The sequence below is a fragment of the Phymastichus coffea genome, unplaced genomic scaffold, assembly GCF_024137745.1.
Source record: "Phymastichus coffea isolate CEN01 unplaced genomic scaffold, Cenicafe_Pcof_1.1 PCOF00059, whole genome shotgun sequence".
NCBI lineage: Eukaryota > Metazoa > Arthropoda > Insecta > Hymenoptera > Eulophidae > Phymastichus > Phymastichus coffea.
In genome coordinates this window covers 736,905-761,993 of record NW_026706870.1, presented here as the reverse complement: position 1 = coordinate 761,993, position 25,089 = coordinate 736,905, and the positions used below count along the sequence as shown (strand labels likewise).

The window sequence follows — 25,089 nt, the reverse complement described above, 5'->3', positions numbered from 1 at the left end:
ATAATTTATGTATTTTTTTCGATTCACGCGGAATAAATTATTTTCATTACAGACAATTTATAGCTGAAAATTAAAGCGAGAAAATTAATCACCTATATAGGTGATCGATTTTCTTAAAATTTGGTACGACGATTATTTATATGAAGAAAAATATTCTTACAATTTCTTTTTTTTTCGAGCTGGCCCTTCCTTTCCCTGAAACTTGACCGAATTGGAAAAATGAACTGCCTCGATGTTACACTCGCTCCAATTTTTCAAATGCTACGGTATTTCAGGTCTGCACGTCGATAAACGACGAACGCACTCGAACCTAATTATGTGGAAAGAAATTCGAATTTTTTTTTCTTCCTTGTCGTTGACGCTACTCTCTTGATCGATGCGGGCAAATAATGAATGGAACAGCTATTTTTTTCGCTTCGCCGACAGATTTACAACCACGCGTTGTCCACCAAAGAAGTAGACTTGACAAACACGTGGGAAAGAGTATTTTACGCGAAGTTCTGTTCAAAAATTTATCGCCTATTTACATTAGAATATTTGGAAATGCGTTCAATTCACCGGTAAATTTTGGTATCACTTTGCCAAGTGTCATTGCAACGAGGACTTTCGCTTACTCGATACATCCAAACTGGTGCGCGTCGTAATTTCACAAGCTTATTCTGCTTTTATTATTGTGCGAGTGCTTTTGTCTGTTCGGAATGATTACACGTTAATTTTGAGTTTCGTAAATTACGTAAAACTGTCTCGACTTTTCAACGCAGTTCAGGAAATATTGATTTTCGCCTGGTTATGTATACCGAAATAACAGCACCGCGACTCGCACTTGGGCTGAACAACAAGTTACAGAAGCCAATTGCCACGTTCGCTCGTTGCATACAATACGGGTAATTTATCGAAGCGACGAAAGTGCAGGGTAAATATTAACTTATTACTCGGAAGAAAAAAAACTTGTTTTCAGTTTAGCGATCGCGTTTCAAGATTAAGCAATGTGAACTGTAACGTATTACAATAAAAATTTGTAACGTATCACAATATAAAGATTCGAACTCTCTGAATAAATTGCAATGTTTCTTTCCAAGATTGAGTAAGAATTTGACGTGCGTTTTAATTTGAAAGCAAACAAAAATTAAGTTAAAAATTGAAACTAAAATTTCAACACTGAATTTGCAGAAAATGTTCCCATACGAACAGCAATGATATCGGATCGAAATACTTAGAAATTGGCAACTCCAGGTCGCTGCCACGAGGACAACATTTCTCGACAGCCGCGTGATACGAATTTTAGTAGTAACTTTCATAGTTTCATTAGTAAGTTTGAGAACTTAATCTAAGAAGGGACAATTCTCACTCAAAGAGCCGTGCCAAATTCCACTAAATGGAAAAGGTCAGACAGCCCTGTGCCAGAGATTTAGAAATTTCACTGGGCTTATAATGTATACTTTGAGAGAGGAGATTGACTCAGGCCACCTTTTCTCATAAGAGTAAGCGTCTTATGAGTTGAGCTACTAAGCAACCGCTTAGGAGGGGAAATTTGCAAGGCTAACCACTGAATAAGCAAAACATATTTCAGGTAGAGGGTTTCCCTTGTGTACAGTGCTCGGCGTTGCAAGGTAAGGCTGGAATTGAAGTCCTAGACTGCCGTAACGACGAGCGAATTTATACCTGTGGTTGGGGTATACCCTTTTACAAACTTTGAGCAAGCTTTCACGTGAAATCGCGTATGCGAAGTAAAAAATCAAAATTAAGATGCAGGATTTTATGATGTGAATTGCTTAACATAGAAAAATCGCACTACAAAATTAAGCAATTGACAAAGAGAAAATGTGCAATTAAATTATATAATTTTTTTATGCCAAAATATAGCTTATGATTCGTACAAGTATTTCCAAGATAGATTTTATCAATTCAACAGAATTTGAATAACAACCAATTTAAGAAATTCGCAAATTGATCTTTTGCAGTGGAGCAAAGCAATCACTTTTACTAATTTTACAAGTATCTACAATCCAATCGTTATCTCACGACGCAACTTTGATTGTTTAAATAAATTATTAATTTTTTATTTATTGATAACTTTGTTCAATAATTGCTTATAGACATGTCAAATTGTTACTCATAGTCCTTAAGTCGGTATCTACCCTTGGCTACATTTTACTTGTATTGTATTTCTAAGTTAAGTGACGACAGTTAATAACTTATTAATACGTATATATATCCTTTTATATTCGGAATCTACGTATCAAAATTATCTTAAAAAGTACTTTTGTTCCTTAAAAAGCCTAAAGTTATAGATTTCGCTCAATAAACAACAGTTTTCGTCTAGACGTGACGTCACGCTCCATATAAAGTAATGCATTTGATCGGTTGCCCTAACACAATCAAGCCTATAGATAAGGTAACGTCTTCGTTTAGACAGCATTTGCGTAGTAATAAAAGAAAAAAAGAACAGATCAGACTGGACCGTTACAAGACGAATGCAAAATGTAGACGACGGTAAATCTCACCGCTGCCTTCTTAACGCAGCACTCTGCTGCCAATCGTATTGTACGTTCTCTACGTGAAAATATCAATCTTGAGGATCATGTAATGCAATGTTCATCGGCTGTCTTAAAATGTCCAAAGCGAAAGTCTCAATTTAATTCTACTATAATTATACTCGAACGATGATAGTTCAAGTTTCATTGGTTTAGTTTGTTGAATCTAAAATAATGTCACTCAACGTTAAATCAATCACCGTTAAATCCGATCGTCTGTGTACGCAGAAATAGATAGTTAGTTTGATATTCGTATGGAAAACGAGCTGCAGGCACATCTCGAAATATCGCATAAAGAAATTAGTAGCTTGGACCGTAATACACGTAGTTTTTATTTTATTCTAATAATTTTTCCGTTCTACGAAGCAAACCGTGACGAAACGGACTTTGAGGAACAGATGTTGGGCCTGGTACAAGTAAGTAAACATTATTGCGCTACCAGAGAGTACAGTGCGCGTTTGCGTGTACGATTTTTCCGCACAACCCCGTAAAGGCGTCCTAAGCAGGCGACACGGAGCCGCGTTATCCCAGGCGGGCGTCTGGGATTCCTGGCGGATACCACTGGCTTTCTGTCAACAAGTGCACGCGCCAGGATCAACGCCGTGGGGCTCAGGTGGTTCGAAATCCACCTTAAGCTTGCGATATTCCGGCACGTGGGGCTCCTGCCACTCTTTACGTAGAAACGATTAAATGTCTACGTTTAGATGGTCCGAATGCTTCTCGAGAGGTACCCTTCTTCCCGACAGCGTATAGTTAGAAAAATCACGATTGCGTATTGGCATCTCCCTGTTTTAGGCTCCCTGTAAGGAGGGCGACCAGAGCGGAAGAGGCTTGCTGGCTTCTTGGAAAGCGATCGATTACTTTTGTAAATAGTCAATGCGTAATAAGCTTTTCAATCGCGCACTGGGCTTATGAATCATCTGATTGACGGTATTAACTTGCGACTGAATGATTGCTTTATAAATTGACAATGTAGTGCTCGGTGTTATTGTTTCGCGTTCATTGCGTCAATGTCAGAAAGTTGGTGTCGACAAAGGTATAAAAGCCAAAGAGATACTGTCGCCATCCACTGCCTCTCGACTAAATTGAACGAAGCTTAAGCGAAGACGAACGAGCTGAATATCAACCATGGCACGAGGTAATTCTCAATAACATTTTCTTTTTCTCGGGCGAGAGTTGCAGGTCGCAATAAGCCTCGCGTTTGTGCAGTTCACACGGCGCTGCTCACGGTAGTGCTGCTCGTCTCGCTGCTGGACTCATTGGCGGCGGAATTCGACAAGGACAAGCAGTGGGCGTGCATGAAGCAACCGGGCACCTATCCCTCGTACGCACCCAAGAGCCTTTGCAAGCGAGGATTCACTTGCGACTGCAATGTCGCGGGCAGCCCCGCGACGAACGCGTAAGTGTCTGGACGTGCGAGCATGGGCCTCGTACCGATCAGCCGTTTTTCAATACGACTTTGCATTTCTCGCGCACAGTCGCTACGGGAAAGACTGCGAATGCCTCTCGACCGAAAACTTATGGGGCGATTATATGAAGAGCTTGAACGGCTGACGCAGTTGAATCGGACATCCAGCGATCTCGTACTTCGCTCGAAAGCGGTCCCGCTCTGTGCGCCTTGTCACCACCATTCCACATCGTCCGAGTATTTTTGCCAAGGTAATTTTCGTTTTCATCTGCGTATAATGTAAATGAACTTTCGTCAAAGTCGAATATCAATCAACGGCGAAAGAAACAAAAAACCAATCCAATAAAGTGGTCCATTTCACATCCAGTTGTTTACGAATTTTGCTTGCGAGTACTCCTGTGGCCCCGGCGATCCGTTTTTTCCCCGCGAGCGTCGTGACTTTTCTGGCCGCGTTGGCATAAAGCGCGAGGCGCCGGCATTCGTGTAGAGCCAACCGATCTCGGGATATTTCGCGCGCCAGACTGACGTCATCGTTCTCTCTTTTCCCAAGTCGACGACGCAAACACGGCCGGCGTTATCGCGAAGGCTCGATCTGCTCGACTGGTTCCTCCGAGGAATGCGAACGCGCTGGCGTCGCTCGACCTAATTACGGCAACGAGCAATCGATAATAATTGTCGATCGCTCATTGTCAGCTCGGCGTAAGCTCGACGTCGCGCAAGCACGTCGACCATGTCGCGAGTTCGTTCGAAATAACGCCAATGCAACCACTCCATTACAGCGGAGTTAGACAAGTAGCAAGAGTTGTTAGGACGCGCGACATCGCGGAAACAGGGAATTGAACGTGGCTTACTTGAGTGTGAATTTATAGCTGTCACGTCGCGGATCACAGTATATTATTCTTTATTTACTCATTAAATATTCCCCCCGCCACGGGAAGCGAATAAGCTACGCAAGACGCAATCTCTTATCGATTACAGCTGTGAATTATTTTTTGCTCGCGTGAGGTCTAAACTACAGTTGCTGCTGTATTCATACATTCATATTTCAGAATTATGTCATACAATTGTTCAGCTGCCTGAGAATAATAAGTTTATTAGTTAAATTTTCAAAAATTAATAAGTTTTTTCTTCTTTTTTTTCCACAATCAAAATACTAATTAACATATATAATCAAAAGTATCGGTGGTTTTTTTATTGGAACTTTTATGGACGCGGTTATATTTTTCTGCATATTTTACTTCGGATTATTGAAATGATGTAATAAAAGACATCAAGTAAGCGTAATCACAATTATTGTTCTGATAAATATTGTAGAGGCGTCGAGGAAAACAATGCGAAGTAGCGATAAGTAAAAGAAATGTAACGAAACCGTAGCTCATTTGGCTCGTTTCTCGTTTTCTTTCCTCCCATTCCCCATAAGCCGTCAACCGTTGTTCATTGTTCATATTGGTATTTCATTTTCTGTGCACTTCAAGGTTTCGTGAACAATTCTTCAATGTACGTCCATTGTATCCCTTCTTCGTCGCATTCTCCGGATTACTCTTTGTCTCCAACGCTGTTTTTAATTATTAACCGGCAAGAAATTCCTCCGACATGTTCAAAGCGACAGGAAAAAGTACTTTGGGATCGATAGGCATGCATCAAAACAACGTCGCCTTTCTCTTTCTCACGATCGAGCTTTCAATCAAATTTATCCACGCTTGAACTTGCTACCAGACAATTGCGGATACGAGAGACCTTGCGAATAGTTTTATTCTCTTTATTCGCTCCAGGCTTTCGTGTTTTTCGGCGTGACTATCACGTACATGTATTTCAGTGAAAGCTACGACGCACAATTGGTATTCAGCTCAACACAGATAAAAAAAACATGACAATGGCAACAGACGAGCCTCACGAGGATGGCTGCTGCATTCTCGAACGAGTATCAACATACCAGGGTCAATAAAATTTCTTGATATTCGAGCGTACATTCTCCATACGTATCTGCTACATGTGGGTGGGAAATAACAGTTTCTCCGGTTTGTGGCGTTCACGCGCGTCAAGTGACTCAGGGTTATTCCTTGACACATCGTTTCTTGTTTTTCTCTTTCGTGAAGTATATTCGCCGAGTTCGCACGGAATTTTCTCAGTTTGGAACAAGATTCGGGCATCGTTGCGTTCTAAGGCGGCAGCAAGAAAGCGGAACAGCGCATTGCCGCGAGGCTCGGAAGTCGTTCGTAGCTCGTGCATTTTCGAGAATGAGGCGTCTGGCAGCGACCGCTATCCTGTTATCGGTCTTGATCGATGCGTCGCTGGCTTGCGTGCGAACCGAGGATATCGATCGAGAGCTGCAGTGGGCGTGTTGGGATTTCGACAGAACTGCGACCAGATACACCTCTCCGAATAAGTGCTGTTCTGGATCCTCTTGCGAATGCGACGAAACTGGCAATTTCACCTCGAACGCGTAAGTAATTTTAGCTGGGCAATGTTCGTTGCGCTTCAACCGACATTCGCGTGGATCATTTTACAGGAGGTTCGGCAGAGATTGCAAGTGCGTGTCAACGACTGTCAAATTTGTAAATGAATATTATGCGCGGATCGCTGCCCGTCAGCAACAAGACAATGCTACGCAAGATGATCAAGCCTAGACAGTACAATCAAAGCTATCTACTGCTTTCCAAATTGAGATTTTCCTGCAAACCTCGCGTTATTGTATTTTAAATGAAAATCTTTATCAAGCATTTGATTAAAGAAATCATTTGTATATCGAGATGCTTGACTTTTTGACGGAACGATTTTGACTATAAAAGAACACATGCAATAGAACAATGTTTAATTTTCTAATTAATTTTCACAATTAATTATGTTTCTGCATGATATATTTTTATGTATTTATTCCACGATTTATGCCATTATTTTTCTTAAACCCTTGAGGGGTGGTGGTACATATGTACAATGATTTATCAAATTGTATAAATTGAAAAATATAACATTCGTCTTATTAAATTAGATTTTTTTATTTTTTCATATTATTTGAAAATTTTTTCTACGTGTATTCCTGAAATTTAAACAAACTATATTATTCAATTTGCAATTTTTAACTTTAAAAGATGAACTAACAAAAAGTAGGAGTTGGAAACATACGTTTTCATTTACTAATGACTATGAAAATCATTGCGCTATCAATGTTATCGTTATTAACCACATGAAAATTACAAGGTCCAAGCATCGACTGCGAGCATGCGAACGTGTGCAGAGTGGATGGCGATAAGTTATAAATAAAATCGTTCGTTTCTTGACCACGTGACCTTCTCCAACAGCTGAGCCCGTGAGTTCACACGAACGCGACGTGCGCGAAACGTGCCAATATTCACATGATACATATTTGATATATATTGAAAGCGCAAGTCTTCTTTCGCCAGTCTGTCAGTGTTTATCAGCGTTCAGTCAGCAAAGCCTGTCGTCGAGGTCGCTCGTCTTCAAGATTCGCCTCCGAACGAACATGGACGATCTATAGAAAATGCATCAAAGAAAAGCTCAGCAAAATGCTGACGCGCGATGAGCCTTCGTCGAGCACTGCAGCGAGAGCCGGGCATCGGACGCTCGGAGCGTTTATCGCGACGTCTCCGAGACGTGGCAGCTGTTCGTGCCTTGCTCGCTCGAAAGAAGGGCTCGCGACAGCGAAACAGGCGAGTCGTTTTGGAGCCGGAATCCAAGGGCCGAGCTCTACAGCCGATCTGTTAGCAGGCAACGCAGCGGACGCTTGGACAGCTCCGATGGGCAGCGGCACCTTCCGATCTTGCATCAATTTTGCCAGCCACGCAGATACCTACCAGATAAGAAACAACCACTTTTGCGACGATCGGCTATTATCGAGTGCGACAGTGCATTCTTAGGTACGGGCGATCCTGCCGAACGGCAAGGTGGTGGCGTTCACCATGGTTTCGGCGGAAGGAATACAAAATCTCTCATTTCGAACGATCGCTTTCTGTATTGGTTGCCGGCTTTATGGGACGCTGCATGCGGAAGTCAAAGCTGAGTGATTGAGGTAATTCGCTCAACGTACTTTCTCACGCTGACGAACCGTTTGATCGTTTCACGAGTTTCAAGGTGGAGTATTCGATTTCCAACGTAAATGTAGCTTCGAAACAGACGAAAATACATTAAATCACGGAAGCTTCAAACACCGCAAGCTTTTCAATGCACGTCCAATTTTTAGGAAATCGAAGTAACGATATATTTTACAACGTACTTCCTTTCCTTAACACAGTTTAGTTATGACTGTATCCGAAGATGACTGACGATACCCCGAAAAAATATTAAAGCACGCTATGAAGTTATCCGAGTTGAGTTATAAACACGTTAAGGCCCACCTGCCCATATATAGATGTACAAATCTATAACCATCATTAGGCGTTCTATGAATTTTTCTTCGGGGAACAACGTAGCGCAGTGGGATATTTCTGATTTTTCCCCAGAAATTTCTTATAAGGAGGACAGTTTTTCCAGCCAATGACTGTGAATAGAAAAAATGTTACGGGGTTATTGGAATTAAGCTGACCAATGCGAAACCTTGGTTATTGATCCTCAATTATTACGCTATGTTTAATTAAGCTAAAGTAGTAAGCTAAAGTTGATAATAATAATAGTTGTTAATAATAAAGTTGATAATTAGTTAATTATACGGTAAAATTTTAAAAAACGACTAAAAAAATATACGTGTAGGTCAAGCATATCATATAAAACATCAAAATAAGATTTAAAAAATACCAATGTATGTGCTTTCAGTCAAAATGCATCAAGTCGAGTAGATTCAATATGACCAATAGTAATTTCATAATATGAATATAAATACTAAACGTATCTTTGTGTAAATAAAATACATTTGTATTTTCAGATTATGTAACAGACGTAAAAACTAGAAACATACTTTCACTTATAATTTTAATCTACAGTTGAATTCATTAAGTTAATTCAAATAGCTTTCACCATGATAAAAAATTGAAATAACGCAGCTTTAGTAGAAATAAGGAGCTGAACTGAAATAGAAAATAAACAGAAATAGGCATACAAATGAACTATTTTTCAATTTTAATGTAGTTTAATATTTATGTAATAAATACAGAAAACGATATCATTTCTGTAATAATCACTCTGGTACTTATACATCGTTTATAATCTGCAATAGGCGTGCTTATATTATTTTGTAAAATAAACAACAAAACTATCTGACACAGCCTTTTACATTTCGAACAAATCGAGCAATCAGCGCAGTCAGTCTATCTAATAAGGCTCGAAGCAAATCGACTTAAACTTTAATATTATGTATGTTATTCTTCTAAAGTCTATCTTTTTTTATAATATGTTAAAATTTGTTTCGTCGCCGTGTAAATCGAGTAAAGAAACCGTACTAGCCCTTTAATCGCCGGTCTTATTTCTGCGTATAGTCGAAGTAAGCGATCTTTCTATATTAAAAACATACAGCTAATGAAAAAAATATAAAAAACTTTATCATGAATAATTACATATTCGTAATAATTTTGACGAACACAAAAAAACAATGGTTTTTAAATCACCTGCCGACTTTGGTAGTGATACTAAACATTATTACACTATCTAGATATAAGGATGGGTTAATTTGGTGACTAGATTCGAAGGTTTACCGAAATCCATTGTAATGCCGACTGATTTTATCGACACTAAATCATAATCTCTTCTATTATTTCAATGCGTTGATATATTGATAGCAAACGCCTTACCTTGAATAACGTCATTCCAGCGTGGATATAATAATAAAGTCATAAATTTTTCGAAGTACAAATCAAAGTACAAAATTATAATATGGAATCTCCGAAAGAAAAACTTTAAATAGTAGTAAATCTTCTTGCCCCTTTTACCAGGTTATAACCGAAATCTCTACAATAATCGAGTCGTCAAGTACACGTTAAAGCTAATCCGTGAGAGATGTCGGTTTGACGAGCGCAGAATTATCAGCAAAGTGCTCGAAATTAAAGCTAATGCGATCGTGTTGGGACGAGCCCGGCAGCCGATCTCACTCAGCGATCACATGCAAGTACCTTTGGCTGTAGATCTCGGCGACGAGAGCCCCGCAGACCTCGAGGGCGTTGTGCAACGAATTGGCCGAATCGCGAATCATTTTGATCGACAACTCCACGTCACCTTTCAATTCGGCGTATTGCTTGTTCAATAATAATGCTTCGAGAGTCTGCATCGCGCGTACTGCCTCGGCATTCGGGCGTATTTCGGCCGACTGCTGCTGTTCCAATGGTGGTGCTACTCCTGGCGCATGTGGAGTGAAACGCACTACTTGTGGCTGCGCCGTGTCATCAGACGAACGCTTTGGTTCAGGTAACTGGGCTAGGCAGTAGACTGCTAGGGCGCGGCTCAAAAACTTGCACCTGCAAAATTGACATTATAATATTTCAAATTGTAAGACTGCATTTGTTGTGAAAACAGATTAGCTCAATGAGCTAATTAAAAACTACGGTAATTTTTACTTCGTAGATAATTGAGAGCCTTTCCTGAGCCCAATAGCACCGAGGATATTCCAGCCCTGACCCGCGTCATCGGCGACGGCCATCAAAGCCCGCGCCAAACCCTTTAAAGCTCTAGCAGCTATCACTGTATTCTCACTGTACTGGCACTGGCGGTAAATAAGCTCGAGCGCCTTCGCCCATAATAACGGCAGTTTTTCTTCAATTGCTTCTCTGAAATGTTAGAATAAACTCAATATACAGAACGACATAGTTAATTCAGTAACTTTAACTTACGTAGGCTTAATGGCAGTGATCCAATCGATGAGATTCGTGAGGAGCATTCCTTCCTCGCGGATGTCGCGACACGAAGGTAGTCGCTTAAGAAAGATAGCATAGAGAGCGAGTATTCGTCCCTCGGCGACGAGGACACCTTCGACAGGTGGTTGACGTGGGACTACCGGTTGCAATACTGTCAGTACTGCTGCCCACGTTGGTCGCACTTCTTCCACCACTGCAAGCAGATAATGGATTAGAAGAATTTTTTTTTAAACAATTATCTTCGTCGATGAAATTCATTTATTTTCTGTGAATTTCAAGTGCACTCACCGTTATGCTTAAAATAGGCATCGAGTGCAGCCTCCATAATTTCGCCGAGTGTCGAAGGCGAGGCAATAGCTATACCAATTACTCGTAGAATACCCAAAAGTATTGGACTCGTTGCTGAACGTTGTAACAACCAGTTGGCCCAACTCGTGCGCAATTGTTCAACGAGGACGTTACTCTGGTTTACCGAATGTAGTAGCTCCGTGACAAGGAGGCCTGCTTCAACTACTTGTTGTGGTTCTGAAACGGCTGAAATAAAAATTAACGTTGAATCATTATCAAGAAGCAATGATAAATTTTAACGTAAAAGCTTACTGTTTGTGATTATTGACTCCATGTCGTCCAGCATTCTCGACAGTGCAGTCGTGAAGGCTTTGATATTCGTTGAAACGAGAGACTTATATCTTGTAGTGCAGTTCACTAATAATTTCACGGATGACCTCACATACATCTGACGCTTCTTTAAAGTTGTCGGATGAAAGTGCGTTACCGTAGGATCGTAAGCTGCCACTACCTTCAATAAACTACGCAACGCAATCAATAACATTAATGCTCTTTCCAAAGTATATTTTGAAACTTACTTATTAACAGCTATATCCAAAGCATGAATCTGCTCGTTATTAAGCATCAGCACGATTCTCGGATCGCAACTCATTACGTGCCAATTGATCACTTGATCGTAGGCTGTTGCGTCGACCAAATGCCAAGCGAATTTTTCGGCGTCTTGCATGAGCTTCAATGCCCGTTCGTTTTGTCTAACGTTAGGCTCGTTCGAAAGCTTGACAAGTAGATTCAGCAGGCAAATATGAATGCGCCCGATGATTGGTAATGGCTGTGCACACATGAACTCCGACATCCATTGCGACCAGTTGACGCTGATGAATATAGTGCCGAGGAAGAGATGACTGTCTGGAAGATATTGGTCAATTACCTGAAAACGAAATCAATTGCGTAATGATTGTTTATTAACTTCAAGTTTTTATATTATTTCTAGCATGATCGGCGACTTACCTTCACCATAAACTCGACATCAGCAACACTCGGTGTGAATTTGTCCCACGGTAACGACAAGAAATTGCCGTGCACTACGTTCAAGACGTGATCCTTGATCGAAGCATGAGTGTAGTTCATAACGTAAAATTGCCAGAGGAAACACATAACCTTGCTCGATGCTGGCATCGTGTCCAGAATAAAACGAATACATTCGACAAACATCGACACCTACATTAAATAAATGTAATTATTATTTGTCATATGACCAAAAGAGTTATCTTTGATATATATTTAGCATACCGTTCGATTGGCATATGGGCCATCAGTGATGATCCATGGCAAAAGAACAGAACGATCATCGGTAAGTTGTTGAATCCAAGCTGCAGTAGGCTCACGAAGATTTCGAGTCCAATATGGAGTTATCCATGGAGCAAACATGTCACTCAGTACAGGCCAAATTTTTTCACACACTGAAATACAATGCATTTGATATTTGCTATCTTATAATTATAGGATTTTAAGAATGAAGATCCTTACGTTGATCGGATAATGTACCTCGGTCAGATTGCAGAGTCATCACGACAAGGGCATGTCCAACCATACCGAGAAACATAGTAAGTGGTTCGTTATAAATCCTATACTTAGGATACAATCCGTAAAGACCATATTGTAATCTCTCGTTCATAAAGTGCTTGCTTAACAGTACTGCTGTGTCGTGAATCTAAAAAATTTTATACTTTACATCGTTATTCAAATGAATAAAGAATGCACACAAATACAAGAGCAACTCACCTCTTGTCTCGATAGTAATCTCTGTTCTGTGGCATACCGCCTAATTTCCTCTTTAACTTTTCCATTATGTAGCGGTGGCGGCGCATTCCTCGGTCTACCGCTCAAGGCACCGAGTAGATCACGCCAAACGTCCATTGCTAAACTTTGACTCTCACTACCACGTAATATTGCGCTCAACACTTCGCCGTAGTGCTCGGGAAACTCATGAAGTAATACTAGACGCAAGTGATTACGGAACAGCTCATGAAGAATCAAACGATCATCTTCTGGTTGTAGACCCATATTGCAAAGTGCGCGCATTATCAGGTCAATGAAGGTGGAACGCTCGCTTAGTCGAGGACGACGGTAGTTGAGCCAGCTGCCTACGTCGAACTATAATTTTGTAAAATCGAGATTGCATAATTCTTAAAAAATCACACAAAAAGATCATTTATTTTAGGTAACCTTGGTGAGTAAAACAAAGCACAAGTCAACGTTATTGCCGGTAGATAAGTCCACAACAGTCTGATACATTTGTAAAAACGTTGAAGCACCTCCTGCTACAGGTGTGAAGTGTGGTCCAAGAAGACCGCCAAGAGTAGGCCGGTCCATGATTGTATTGAGTAAGCGAGGACCTTGGCTTTCCTCGCCGCTTATGAACAACTGCAAGAAATGGAATGTTTACAGTCGATTGATCCTATTATTGTAATTTGAAAGCAATATACTTACCTGTCCGAGTTTTTCAACGCATGTTGTGATAAGTTGCTTTGTGGGCGGACAGAGAGCAGCCTCATCGGTATAGAATTGCACCATGTGGTAGAACAGTTTCACGCCGGACTCTTGAACTTTGCGAAGAACTGCCGTGTTCTCCGTTGTACGATTAACGTTGAGTTCATGCTCCAAAAGACTGTTACATTTGATGAAATATTACATATAAGTTTTTAGCTATGGCTAAAACTTTCGTGATCATTTTTGCAACTCACGCAATCAAATGATCGGCAAATACACAGCCTTGAGTGACTTTACTAGGCGGTGGTTGACTGGCTTTCACCAACAGATTTTCGTATTCCGCTCTGTTTTGGCTTATCAATTGATCGATCCCATTATTCACGCGTGCCTCCGAAATTTTTATTCTTATAATAGCAGGACCAGCACAGTGTACAATTGGTGGTGTTCCCGAACGCGAGCGCCGGTGACCAGATGGCGCAGGATCACACAGAGCATGCAGCGTTACTTGACTTTCTACATCTTTATAAAGAGTTGGTACAAGCTCGAGGAAGTTGCAATCGACGGCAGTGTGTTCAGAGACTAACAGGTTAAATGTTTGCGCGTAGTCGAGGATCACCTGCACAATCGAATAATCATTTTAAAAAGCATTTTTATAATGTTCGTACAATGATAGAGATCTTTTCTGACCTTCAGATGGGGCTTGATAAGCTCGACAACCGCATCAGGATCATAAAGACTATTCTTCGGCACGTGAAACACAATAGGCGCAATTCTCGTCAATGTAGGCGGTGACACTGGCTGTTCATAAGTATTTAGCCTACGAAAGATTCTTTGTAGTGGATCTGACGGTTCTAAAGGCGTTGTTGGTGTCTGACTTGGTGGTTTGATAGCAACATCGTTGGTCTCACGGTGACAACAACGTTGCCATTCTTGCAGTGACTGTAACTGACTACGCTGCACCGACCAGTAATCTACATACTCTAACCATGGATTCTGAAAGATATGACGAGTTGAAAAAATTACTAATGTACTTCAGAAAATAATTTTTTTACCGTATCATTTTGCATGGTTAAAATTAACTTTTGAGACATGTATTGCGGTGGCAAAGCTGGAAGATAGACTCCAGACTCTTGTAGACGAGGCTCTTCTAACCACAAACTCAAAGTCTTATAATATCTATAAAACGATCACCAAACCAATTATACAATCCTTCTGTTTTTTGTTGACTATTGCTCATACGTACTTGGCAGTGTTCAGATAAAAAACTCGTCGCTCGTCAGATATCGGTTTCCCATCGTCAACGTCCTTTTCGGCCTTTGTTTGAAAATATTCTGTCGTATCCAGTAATCGTTTTTTTAACTTTTTCAAATAGCTCAAATTTACCATGCCCTCGAAAAATTTTTCTCCGACTCCACCTTTATCTACCGTACTGAAAAAAAGCAGTTTGTCAATTATTTTTCTTAAATAAAACGCATTAATGTTTTAGTTACTTACCCAGTCAGACTGGGTACTCGAGACAAGTATAAATTGAAAAAGTTTTGCCAGAGTAGCGGCAACAATGGATGATCCATCGGTGTATCTAGAGCTTGTTGTGACCAACGATAAATCGCCAAATTATTAGAACTGAATGGCTGCATTTTCACCGTTGCGCACGCTTTCTACAAATTTCAAAGAAACAAGAAACAATTATTTTCACTTCCACGTGAAAAACTATTAATTTGACTCACTTTTAAAGCTGAATCGAGAGAGGTTTTCGTTTGCTGTCCAAGCTCTCTTAATAATTCACGCCAAAGGCCAGTTTTAATTTCGCGCTCTTGTTGCTCGGTGCGCAAAATCTGATATGCTACCCAAATAGACTGGATCGAACCACCGAGAAGACTCGAAGATTGAGAAGTTCCAGTTGCCCAGCTGAGGAACGAACCGAATCCTGAACTATTGCTTTTATTTGCCGCTATATTCTATAAATTTCAATGTACGTTTATTATTTCATAGCTTCATATTCTCAAATTCATTCATACATATCATATTTAAATGAATAGATTTTAAACATTTTTTCTGAAATAAATTTATCTATTTATGTGATGTAATTATTTCTTTCGAAACATGCTGATAAATTATCATACAAAAATGAGAAGAAAAAACAATTGTAAAACATCAAAAAAACGGAGTGCTTGACGGCATACAGATAAAATTATAGAGCATAAAAAATGAAAAACAGATAAAATAACGAAAATCAGTCTTGCAATTTTCAGAGTCTTACCTCGCTACTTCCCACCGAAGCAAGCTGATCAAAAATTCGTAATTTTCCATTTTATAACTTATCATTAAAAGTATGAAATTTTTAGTTCACAATAATTTTTATAAATATATCTCCAGACTTACCGAGAAGAGATTTTGGAAAATGAATTCAGTAACTGCTCTTGCTCCCAAATGAAAAAATGACGCTCGAATTAAAGTATCCATTAAATACATAATACTTTGGTCTCGATTCCAGCCTGGGATAAGAACTAAAATATTTAGCCATAGTTTTACCAATGGATCAGGAGACTGCAGGCAAAATCTAAAAAACAAATTTTCAATTTATAAATCTTCATTAATTAAACTAACAAATAGTAAATTCTTTTTCTTGCAAAAATGAATTTATTTATTTTATTTATTTTGGGAAGGTAGCGTTCAGGCACATAAGAATTATACACATAATCATTGTACACAAACAAATCCGTATTTTATTTCTTATACAAGGATAAATTGATTGTGCACCATAATTTCAATGAATAATCTATCTCGATAATATTATGCACACAATCGTCAAGGCAAATAATTAAGAGACACAGTCGTGCACTGGACATTGTACACTCCTTAAAAAATAAATAATCAAAGGATACTGATGATTTTGCACAAAGAAATTATGCACTTACGTTGATTGATAGTGCACCAACAATATCTACCGATTTTTTGTAGAACTTGGTGCACTATCAATCAACGTAAGTGCATAATTTCTTTGTGCAAAATCATCAGTATCCTTTGATTATTTATTTTTTAAGGAGTGTACAATGTCCAGTGCACGACTGTGTCTCTTAATTATTTGCCTTGACGATTGTGTGCATAATATTATCGAGATAGATTATTCATTGAAATTATGGTGCACAATCAATTTATCCTTGTATAAGAAATAAAATACGGATTTGTTTGTGTACAATGATTATGTGTATAATTCTTATGTGCCTGAACGCTACCTTCCCTTTATTTTTTATGCAAACCTTCTAGAATTTTGCAGTTGATACTCAATCATATTAGCGAAAATCTTGAGTATTGGTCCCGGAAAATCTGGTGATATCAAATTTTTGGCCATTTTCATGTATGTTCTATCAGCTTGTACAAGTCCAACGATCAATCCCATGAATTTTTCATTTTTCAGCAAAGATTCAGGACATTCCAAAAACAAGGGAACCAAATCACTTAAGGCTATTATAACATGCTCATATTTGTAATACGATTGCATCACCTGAAAATAATTCAAACATTTTAGTTTATTGATTTTTTTTTCAAAAAACTGAGTTTTAAAAATGGCTAACTTGGAGTAATTCGAATCCCTTGGAGCACACTAAAGGCACTGAATGTCCATACAATGTCATTCTTGCGGCAGCGTAACTAGCAATCGGTTGTTTATCTCTCAAGCCATTGTGCAGTATCTCAAGAGTAGCATCCGAATCGAGATCTGGTACACAAGCAAATGCTTGACTAGGGTTTGAAACCGCGTACTGACACGCAGCTTCCGACTGCTCTAACTGATGAAGTCGCAAACGAGTCAGAGTATCCCAAGCCCAAACTGCGAAAGCTTGTTCGTTGCTTTGTGGTCGAACTATCGAAGATACTTGCTTCACTCCTTCCGAAATTAAAGAGGCAGATTGTGCTGGAGTGTTCTCGGGCACGTACTTCATTGCAAGATCTACGATGAGCAACGCAACACGACGATGGAGATCGAGAGGAAGATATAAATTCTCGAAACTGTAGCACAAACAAAAGCAATTATTTTATTGGCAGTATGCAATAAAATTTTAAATGTCTATAAATGAACTTACGTATCGAAGCCCCAATTTAGATGTGATATAATGAGGCGCGCCAAGTGACTTTCAGTTGAAGGAAGCGGGAATTGATGCAGCCAGACTGAGAGAATTTTGAAATCTTCATCTTTTGGGATCCAACGATTGATGCTTAGTTCGGTGAAAAGATATAAACTTAACTAAAAACGGTAATCGCATCAAAATTGAATTTGTCATGTTAAAAAAATAACATAGAAAGCAGACTCTAAATTCTCATACCTTTCCAACAGACACAAAATTATCCTTGAGCTTTGTAATAATATCTGAGAGTAACGAAGGATATTTACTTGTAATATTCGATAAAAGTGATCTTGCATCTTTCGAACAAGTATCTTGAGTCTTTGAACTAAGAAATCCAATCTGAAAACGTATGTCACATTAAAATTTCATTTATTTCAGAATCATAAACGCCACTGATATAAATTACTTGAAACAAATCAATAGTTGTTGCTCGAACAAACTCGTAGTCTTGAGTATTTCTTGCCATAGACATATTGGCAAAGGTCGTCAACAAAAAATACGATTCGTCACCAGGCAAATTGCTAAGCTTTTCTTCAAACTGTTTACGCAGGATGGGTGAGTTTAACTCCATTTCCCATTCTGAAAATTCTAATTTTTGAACGATCATTATTACTTGCATATAGTGCTATCAAAGCTACTAACTGTACTTAACGCTGTTCTGTTAAAAAAAATATATCGTTAACAAATTATTTGAATCATATAATTGGACTAATCTTATAGATTTTATTTGTTACTTTTAGTTCATTATTTTTCGTTCCAGAACAATTAATTGTGCTTACACATGTTTTTGTGAAGCTTTAAATTCGTCATTTTAAGTTTAAGAACGTTTAAATAAAGTTAAATAAGATTTATATTTTTATTTTTATCTTGCGAATCAGAAATTACTACCCCGTTAATTAGCGTATAAATAACGCACCCGTCACAGTATCAGGATTAATCAAATCACTCGGTGAAGAATCAGTGTGTAGAATATAAAAAATCTGCCAGAGAGTAGAAAGCGAAACAATGCGATAAGGTATTGCAGCTAAGTATTGCCAAGCGCCAAGTCGACGCGATGAAAAGATGCACAGAGTAGCTCGTAAAAAAAAACAATCGTACTCCGTTTGAAGCCTTGTCAGCATTGAAGAATCGGGTATCTGTAAATAATATTTATTTTATTTATTTATGTTTATTAAACTGGATTTTATCATACCAACTAGGCTTTAAAAAACAAACCTGTGTTTTATCAAATGACTCCCACAAGTCACTGGCATACTGCACAACATCTCTAATAAGCGCACTGAGTCTTTTGGCCAATTGGCGATATCTAGGCGAGTCGTAGGTCTTGAGTCCCTTCTTCAGCAATCTTACAATGACCGTTGAAAAAGCAAAGATCCTTAACATATGATGTTCGGTGATAGAAGTGCGATCCTGTCTGTAATCTTCATTATTATCGTGTTCGATGTAGAGTACTTGCTCGAAGAGTTTGTCCAGCGGGATTTGATGTAGCAACGATATCAAGTCACTCTCGGATAGATTAGCTCCTATGTTGGCGATATCTTCGTCTTCTTCTCCCTCTTCGTCCAGCATCACCCACACCGTATCGTTCTCGTTCGCCCCGGTATCTTGCAATGCTATTTGCACTTGTTCAAGGAACTTTTCGCGTTCTTTTACTGGCATAAGGATCACAGCCAGGGTGGCAACGATGTGGTCTAAATGCGGATCGTTCAGCGGTGAAGTCGAGACTGTTTTGATGCTCGTTCGAACAGGTACTGGCACTTGAACGTAGCCGCGTGCCCAAGTTGCTACTCCTCCGGGGCAACGTAGGATGTGACTCAAGAGGAACAGATGGTCCTGCCATGTTGCCACTCTGAAATTGACAAATATTGTTAAAAAATAACAATAAATGTATCAATCACAAACAACAAATAACATATTCTAAAGATACGAATTGAGGTGTTAATCAATTTTCGCTGTAGATATTTGTCTCGCACTTGTATTGTGATCTACTAATACATTTTTGAGCCGACTTTGCTATACTAACACAAACAAATGCTTACGTTTTTAATAGAAATAAAAACAGAAATAAACTCAACTCATACCTCATTATCCATCCAAAAAATACCTCAGTAAAACTGCAACAAGCTTCGACAACCAATCTCTCGTATCTCCGACAAATTTGTCATCTTTTAAAACTCTTCGTTGAAAATTGAACAATATCGTAATGCACATCCTAAGCTCGACCAATTGTGGCATAGCATGCGAAGCAGGTTGATGTGCTGTAAGAATAACAGGAGCATTGGCGGGTAGATTAGCGAATTCTTTGCATGATATGCAGACGCGTTGCACATAGTGATCAATCTGTAGCCGCAAAGTCTCGGCTTCGTAACAATAGAGTGCTTGCACATTGTGCAGAGATTCCTTAATCGCTGATAAATTGCGAGTCATGGCAATCAAAGTCTGCTGGTTAAAATGAGCGATTGAGTATTCGTGCGTTGCACTCACTGGATTGCCGTCTTGACATTCACCTACGAAAACATATTTATTAATGTCTCATTTAAAAAATCAAAATTTCTACATTTTATTACATTTTTTTTTCAATATTGAATTTTACAATGTGGATATTAATGAAATTTTATCACTATTATATGAAAATATTGTACCTGACTCTGTGACAGAAGCTTTACCAAGACACCATAACTGTTTCTGTGTTTCTTTGCAAGCTTTCTTTAAACTTTCTAGCTCGTGAGAATTAACAATCAAATGATTCCTGACACGTAAATAATTCATGAGTAGTTCATAAAGTTTGTGCTGCTGTCTAACAGCATGATTCCTTAATTGGAATTCAACAAATTCATTGACAAAAGCTTCAATCATATTTAACTCTTGATTGTTGTACAGTGCAGCTAGTTGAGCTTCTGTGAATGGTTTAACTGCCTTTTGAGCGACATTTGTGGTTTTTTCTGGGGAATATTCTACTGGTTTAACAAAACGCTCTTTGAATTCTGGTCTCATCATTGACTGAGATGGCATTACAGGAACTATAAATATAAAAACATACAATAATTTTAATAAATTTTAATAATTTTAATAATTTTAATAAATATAAAGATCAATTGCTTTGTAATTATTACTATTTACCAGTTATAGTGTGAGGGATTTCTTCCATAACTGGAGCACTTGGCATAGATTCAAGATGCATTAAAGCAGGATACATAACTGTTTGTTCTAACACTGGTTCCAAATCTTCTTCAGCTGGAGCAGTGGCTGTAGATACTGGTACTGTAGTATCTACCTCCTCGATTGAATGACTTTCTAGTACCTTCATTTACAAATAATTTTTTTTTTGTAGTTAAATTAGCCCTTGTAATAATTGAAATTTTGATGTTAACTCACTGGAGATGGACTTCTTAGTTCTTTCGCTGTTGTGTCAACAATAATTTCAGTGTATTCCTTCTTGCTAACTTTCTCACAAACTTTCTCATAAACTTCTGTATCAATAGCTGCTGAGTGTAACTCGCTCTCCATATTCTCAATCCCCTCACCTCTTGGATAATTTGTGGGTGATTCACCTAATAGGCATTCAAATTCTTCCAGTGTTGGAGCGTCTGGAATGTTACGCTCCAAAGCTGCTGATCTTGTGCGGTCTTTTTTCTTTCTCTGCACGATATCGTAGCATTTATTAATTTAGATAAATGTAAAGAAATGAAAAATAAATTTTATATGTATAATATCTAAGATATTTCATCATTTCGTAATGAGTTAAATGATGTGTGGAGTTATTCGTGATAGTAAATGCGAAGTTTTTACGTAAGGTTGCTAAATCAATATTAACGTAATAGAATCATTAGACTAAATAAAACATCATAATAACGTAAGAAAATCACAACTAAAAAGAATCGTATCCGACAACGACAAAAACTGGCGTGTTAAAAAGAAAGTAACAAACGCAATAATCAGAGTTCAGAATGAGTACATTGTTATGATGCATAAAAATGAAAGTAGTGTTTTGATTTCTCAAACGTAAAAAAAACAATGGAACTGACAAAACATAACCTCCTACCTGTCTAGACTTTTGTTTCTCCATGTTTATGATTGATTCTTGTTAATAATATTTCGATGTGTCTCGTAGGTAATTACTTGATTTAGAAACCAATGGAGCTCCAATTCATTGTGAGTGGATAAAAAAACTCAAGAAATTTTCATTCTCCCGATATCAAATGAGTGCAGGATTTATGCTGAATAAGCTGTACGCGAGAACAGCTGACTCTGACAAGTTTTCTCTATCTCTTTCTACTCGCACTCATTCGCTGCTTCTACGTGTACACACACATACGCACGCACACACACATATATATATACACATACGCAAACATATGTGTGAATGATATAGGTGGCATAAAGTATAAATAATTATTTATTTAATAATAAAAGACTAGGTCGTTCAACGTTCAGTGGTAGTACATGCGCGACGCAAGTGCACGTAGCACTGACCCTCGACCCTATTTCCAAACTCCTAACTTCGTCGCTTTCGCTTCTTTTGATTGCATTTTGGTAACTTCGGTCTTGTCAAACGGATACTTGACAGAGGGCGAACGCTAAAAGTTCTCTCTCCCCCTCTGTTTCTTTTTCTCTCTCGTAAACAGTCTATTGGCAGTCATAACTCTTAGTCTTTAGTCACAATCTCCGCGCATAACAATACTATTTCTCGTTTGTTACGTACTCTCTCACATGCATATGTACTAAAACACGCATTATACTTTTAATGGTAATCAGTGATATCTTTTTATACTAATTAATTTAGAAATGATCTATATGAGTAATATTTAGATAAGTGATATTTAAATCTAAGAATTATTTAACTTTTTATTAATGATTATAAAAAAAAGACACAATAACAATTTTGTATCCGGTATTTCTATTTAGATATACACCAATAGAAAAAGTTATATGCGAACAAAAGTGGATGATCGATTGATCCATATAATATTAATAACAAATTATTTAAATAAACAATCAAACTTTGCAATTAATTACAGTCTTTTGAAAAATAATATTGTCGCAAATTAACGCATTTACAATTATAAAAACGAGCATGCTAAAGCAACATGTAACAATAGCCCAACATCGACTAAACAAATCAAGTTCAATAAAAAAAAGAATACATGATACTTGTATCAATGATAAAATGGTGCAACAGTGAAATTAAATAAAAAGAAAAGTTAGTGGAAAAAAAATGTTGCCATCCCTTGTGGGGATCGAACCCACGACCTTTGGATTAGAAGTCCAACGCGCTATCCTCTGCGCCAAAGGGACCTGCTGGTTCTGTGACTGACATAGTACTATTCCAAGCTAGCAGCGTTGTCTGTACATTCAGATACGTGTAGCAGGTGCTTACCACTTGATTGATCGATTTTTCGTTGAGTAGATTGTTCTATTAATTTTTTTTATTTACAGTGAGTAAACAATCCAATGTTTGATCAAAGTGAATATATTGATGCATTAATTTAATTAATTAGGTTATCGCTTATTTAAATAATCGATGGTACTTATGGGAATATTCACGAAATCTTGATTTTTCATAAAAATAAAATTTAAGGTGCACTTTTCGAATTGTTGCAGGCATGTTTCTATGACATTTTGAGGCAATAATATATCGTGCGTTACATGCGTTGCCTCAAAAAGTTATGGTGAAAAAAGAAAACGAAAAATTAATTTTATAATTACGTTCGTGACAAAAATTAAAATATGACCGCTCGTTTTACAATACAAATAAAAAATTATTCCAATTTTACGAGCTCATCCCAACAATTGTGCTGATCCTGCTCGCTTGGTTTTGCGAGATATAAAAAATTATTATGCGATTTGTCCTTACCGTTGGATTAGACTCCTCGGTGACGGATCCGATACTACTTAGACGCCTAACCGCTCGATGTTAAGTAGCTAAGTATGTAAGCGGCCCATACTCGTTTCAACTAGGAATAACATGAGCCCTCTAAAATAAGGTTTTGAAATTGCGTATTCGGATGAAAAAAATTGCCGATAGAGGGCTCATTTCATCCCTGGATGAAGTGTGAGCGCGGGCCTCATACATACTTAGCTGTGTAACGTCGATCACGGGACTTGTTGTGGCATTGATTACGTGTATTTCGGCGTCACGTGGTACACTTGTGCACATCGTATTGTCATAAAACTAATTAATATTGGATAGTTATGTTGATAATATGATCTGTGTATAATAAATTACGTGACACCCTGGTATACTTAATCACCGTCACGATGATTCCTCAACTAAAAATTAAAAATTATTGGACCTCGCAAACTAAGCGAATAAAACGAGTAGCAGTGATTTATTTCTTTGTTCCTGAAGATTTTTCGGATGTGCTTGTAAAACCGTGATAACTTTATTTGTGTTCGTAATACTTATGAAAAAGAATTTTTTTTTACCGTGTCACAAGATATTGTAAAAGACGCTTATTCATTTTTATGTTTATTTATCCAAATACGAGATCGAATTAGAAGTCGGAAAATTGTATTACTATTTATTTATTTCTTTTGATCGGTCAATTCGAGCATTGAAGTTAGTTGAAACAATAGCGCGCAATTTATTCACAGAACCCTCAACATGTACCCATCAGCAACTCGTTGAATTTTAATATTCCAATTTTTATTACAGAACGAGAACACGCGACATTTTTTCCTTTGAATAATTTTTTGAAAGTCATTTATAACATAAACACGGTTTTCAACTAACGAAATGTTAACTTTCTGCATTTTCCTAAGAAATCTTATTTTACGTGGAGAATCAGCATGTTTGTCAGTCACGTAGACCAAGGCGAGGCTTTTGATAACGGATTACCTAGATGAAGAAAGCGATAGATTACAGGAGGTTCTAAGGTGCTAAAGGTCCGCATGCTCAATATTACACTTTTCAGTTTCCATAATTCCGATGGCACATGAATTATAAAAATCGCAGATCTTTGGGCGTGGCGACGAGGAGCCGCTCGGTCGAGCCAATTTTCACATTTCGAGCGAATCGGCTTATCGCTCGAACGTGGGAAACGAAAAGAAAAGGAAAAAAAGGCGTCCCCGGCGAGCTGCGGGTACAATCGCGCTGATTGTCGATTGTACACGCGGCGGTCGACGCGCGAGATTCCGGGGCGATCGAAGCCGCGCACCGAGACAAAGGCCGCGCGCCGATTGAGAGGCGAGCGCGCGTGAATTAGCGCTTCGGCGCGCACCTGTTCCTTCGGCCTTAACCCCGCCCGTTCATTTTCCGCGTAATCCGCGGCAATAACAATAATCGTCGGAGCGCGCCGCCGCCGCCGCAATGGGATTATCGGTGGATGGGCAGGGAAGGGGGGGGGGGCAGGCGCGGCCTCGCCCATTGGCCGGCGCGCGCGACGAGCAGACGACGCTGATTCGCCGACGGGTGGAGCTGCTCGCGCGGGGGTGGCGTGCCTGTCGTGTGC

The 25,089-nt window shown here is 38.7% G+C and overlaps 2 protein-coding genes and 1 non-coding gene across 5 annotated transcripts; 1 reads left to right on the top strand and 2 right to left on the bottom strand.

Moving 5' to 3' along the window:
- The first annotated feature begins 6,042 nt into the window (after positions 1-6,042).
- On the top strand, positions 6,043-6,894 carry LOC131666595 (uncharacterized). Its single transcript, XM_058939400.1, has 2 exons — positions 6,043-6,385; positions 6,452-6,894. The coding sequence occupies exons 1-2, from the start codon at positions 6,180-6,182 to the stop codon at positions 6,567-6,569; spliced, it is 324 nt and encodes a 107-aa protein (XP_058795383.1). The 5' UTR covers positions 6,043-6,179; the 3' UTR covers positions 6,570-6,894.
- A 2,132-nt stretch (positions 6,895-9,026) lies between these two features.
- LOC131666578 (ectopic P granules protein 5 homolog) lies at positions 9,027-21,867 on the bottom strand. 3 transcript variants are annotated; one of them, XM_058939370.1, is made up of 32 exons: positions 21,681-21,867; positions 21,014-21,277; positions 20,759-20,939; positions 20,281-20,658; positions 19,743-20,145; positions 18,854-19,487; positions 18,555-18,774; positions 18,045-18,226; positions 17,837-17,977; positions 17,597-17,757; positions 17,090-17,522; positions 16,775-17,019; positions 15,897-16,074; positions 15,775-15,798; positions 15,242-15,472; positions 15,009-15,172; positions 14,758-14,943; positions 14,567-14,690; positions 14,202-14,507; positions 13,769-14,130; positions 13,515-13,692; positions 13,251-13,448; positions 12,807-13,178; positions 12,552-12,735; positions 12,315-12,484; positions 12,033-12,242; positions 11,603-11,952; positions 11,337-11,545; positions 11,025-11,270; positions 10,713-10,929; positions 10,440-10,649; positions 9,027-10,340 (listed from the first exon to the last, which is right to left on the bottom strand). In XM_058939370.1, the coding sequence occupies exons 1-32, from the start codon at positions 21,702-21,704 to the stop codon at positions 9,974-9,976; spliced, it is 7,752 nt and encodes a 2,583-aa protein (XP_058795353.1). In that variant the 5' UTR covers positions 21,705-21,867; the 3' UTR covers positions 9,027-9,973. The 3 variants fall into 3 exon arrangements, with proteins under 3 accessions (XP_058795353.1, XP_058795354.1, XP_058795356.1); XM_058939371.1 differs by having other exon boundaries at positions 12,570-12,735; XM_058939373.1 differs by lacking the exon at positions 15,775-15,798.
- Positions 21,868-22,860: 993 nt separating this feature from the next.
- Positions 22,861-22,933, bottom strand: Trnar-ucu (transfer RNA arginine (anticodon UCU)). Its single transcript has one exon. It is a non-coding gene; the product is annotated as a tRNA-Arg (tRNA).
- Between the last annotated feature and the right edge of the window lie 2,156 nt (positions 22,934-25,089).

Coding starts and splice junctions, on each gene's coding strand:
- LOC131666595 (XM_058939400.1), top strand. CDS start 6,180: ATGAGGCGTCTGGCAGCGACCGCTATCCTGTTATCGGTCTTGATCGAT. Junction 6,386..6,451: donor GGCAATTTCACCTCGAACGC/GTAAGTAATTTT, acceptor ATCATTTTACAG/GAGGTTCGGCAGAGATTGCA.
- LOC131666578 (XM_058939370.1), bottom strand. CDS start 21,704: ATGGAGAAACAAAAGTCTAGACAG. Junction 16,075..16,774: donor CAACTGCAAAATTCTAGAAG/GTTTGCATAAAA, acceptor TTTGTTTTTTAG/ATTTTGCCTGCAGTCTCCTG. Junction 15,799..15,896: donor TTTTCCAAAATCTCTTCTCG/GTAAGTCTGGAG, acceptor ATTTTTGATCAG/CTTGCTTCGGTGGGAAGTAG.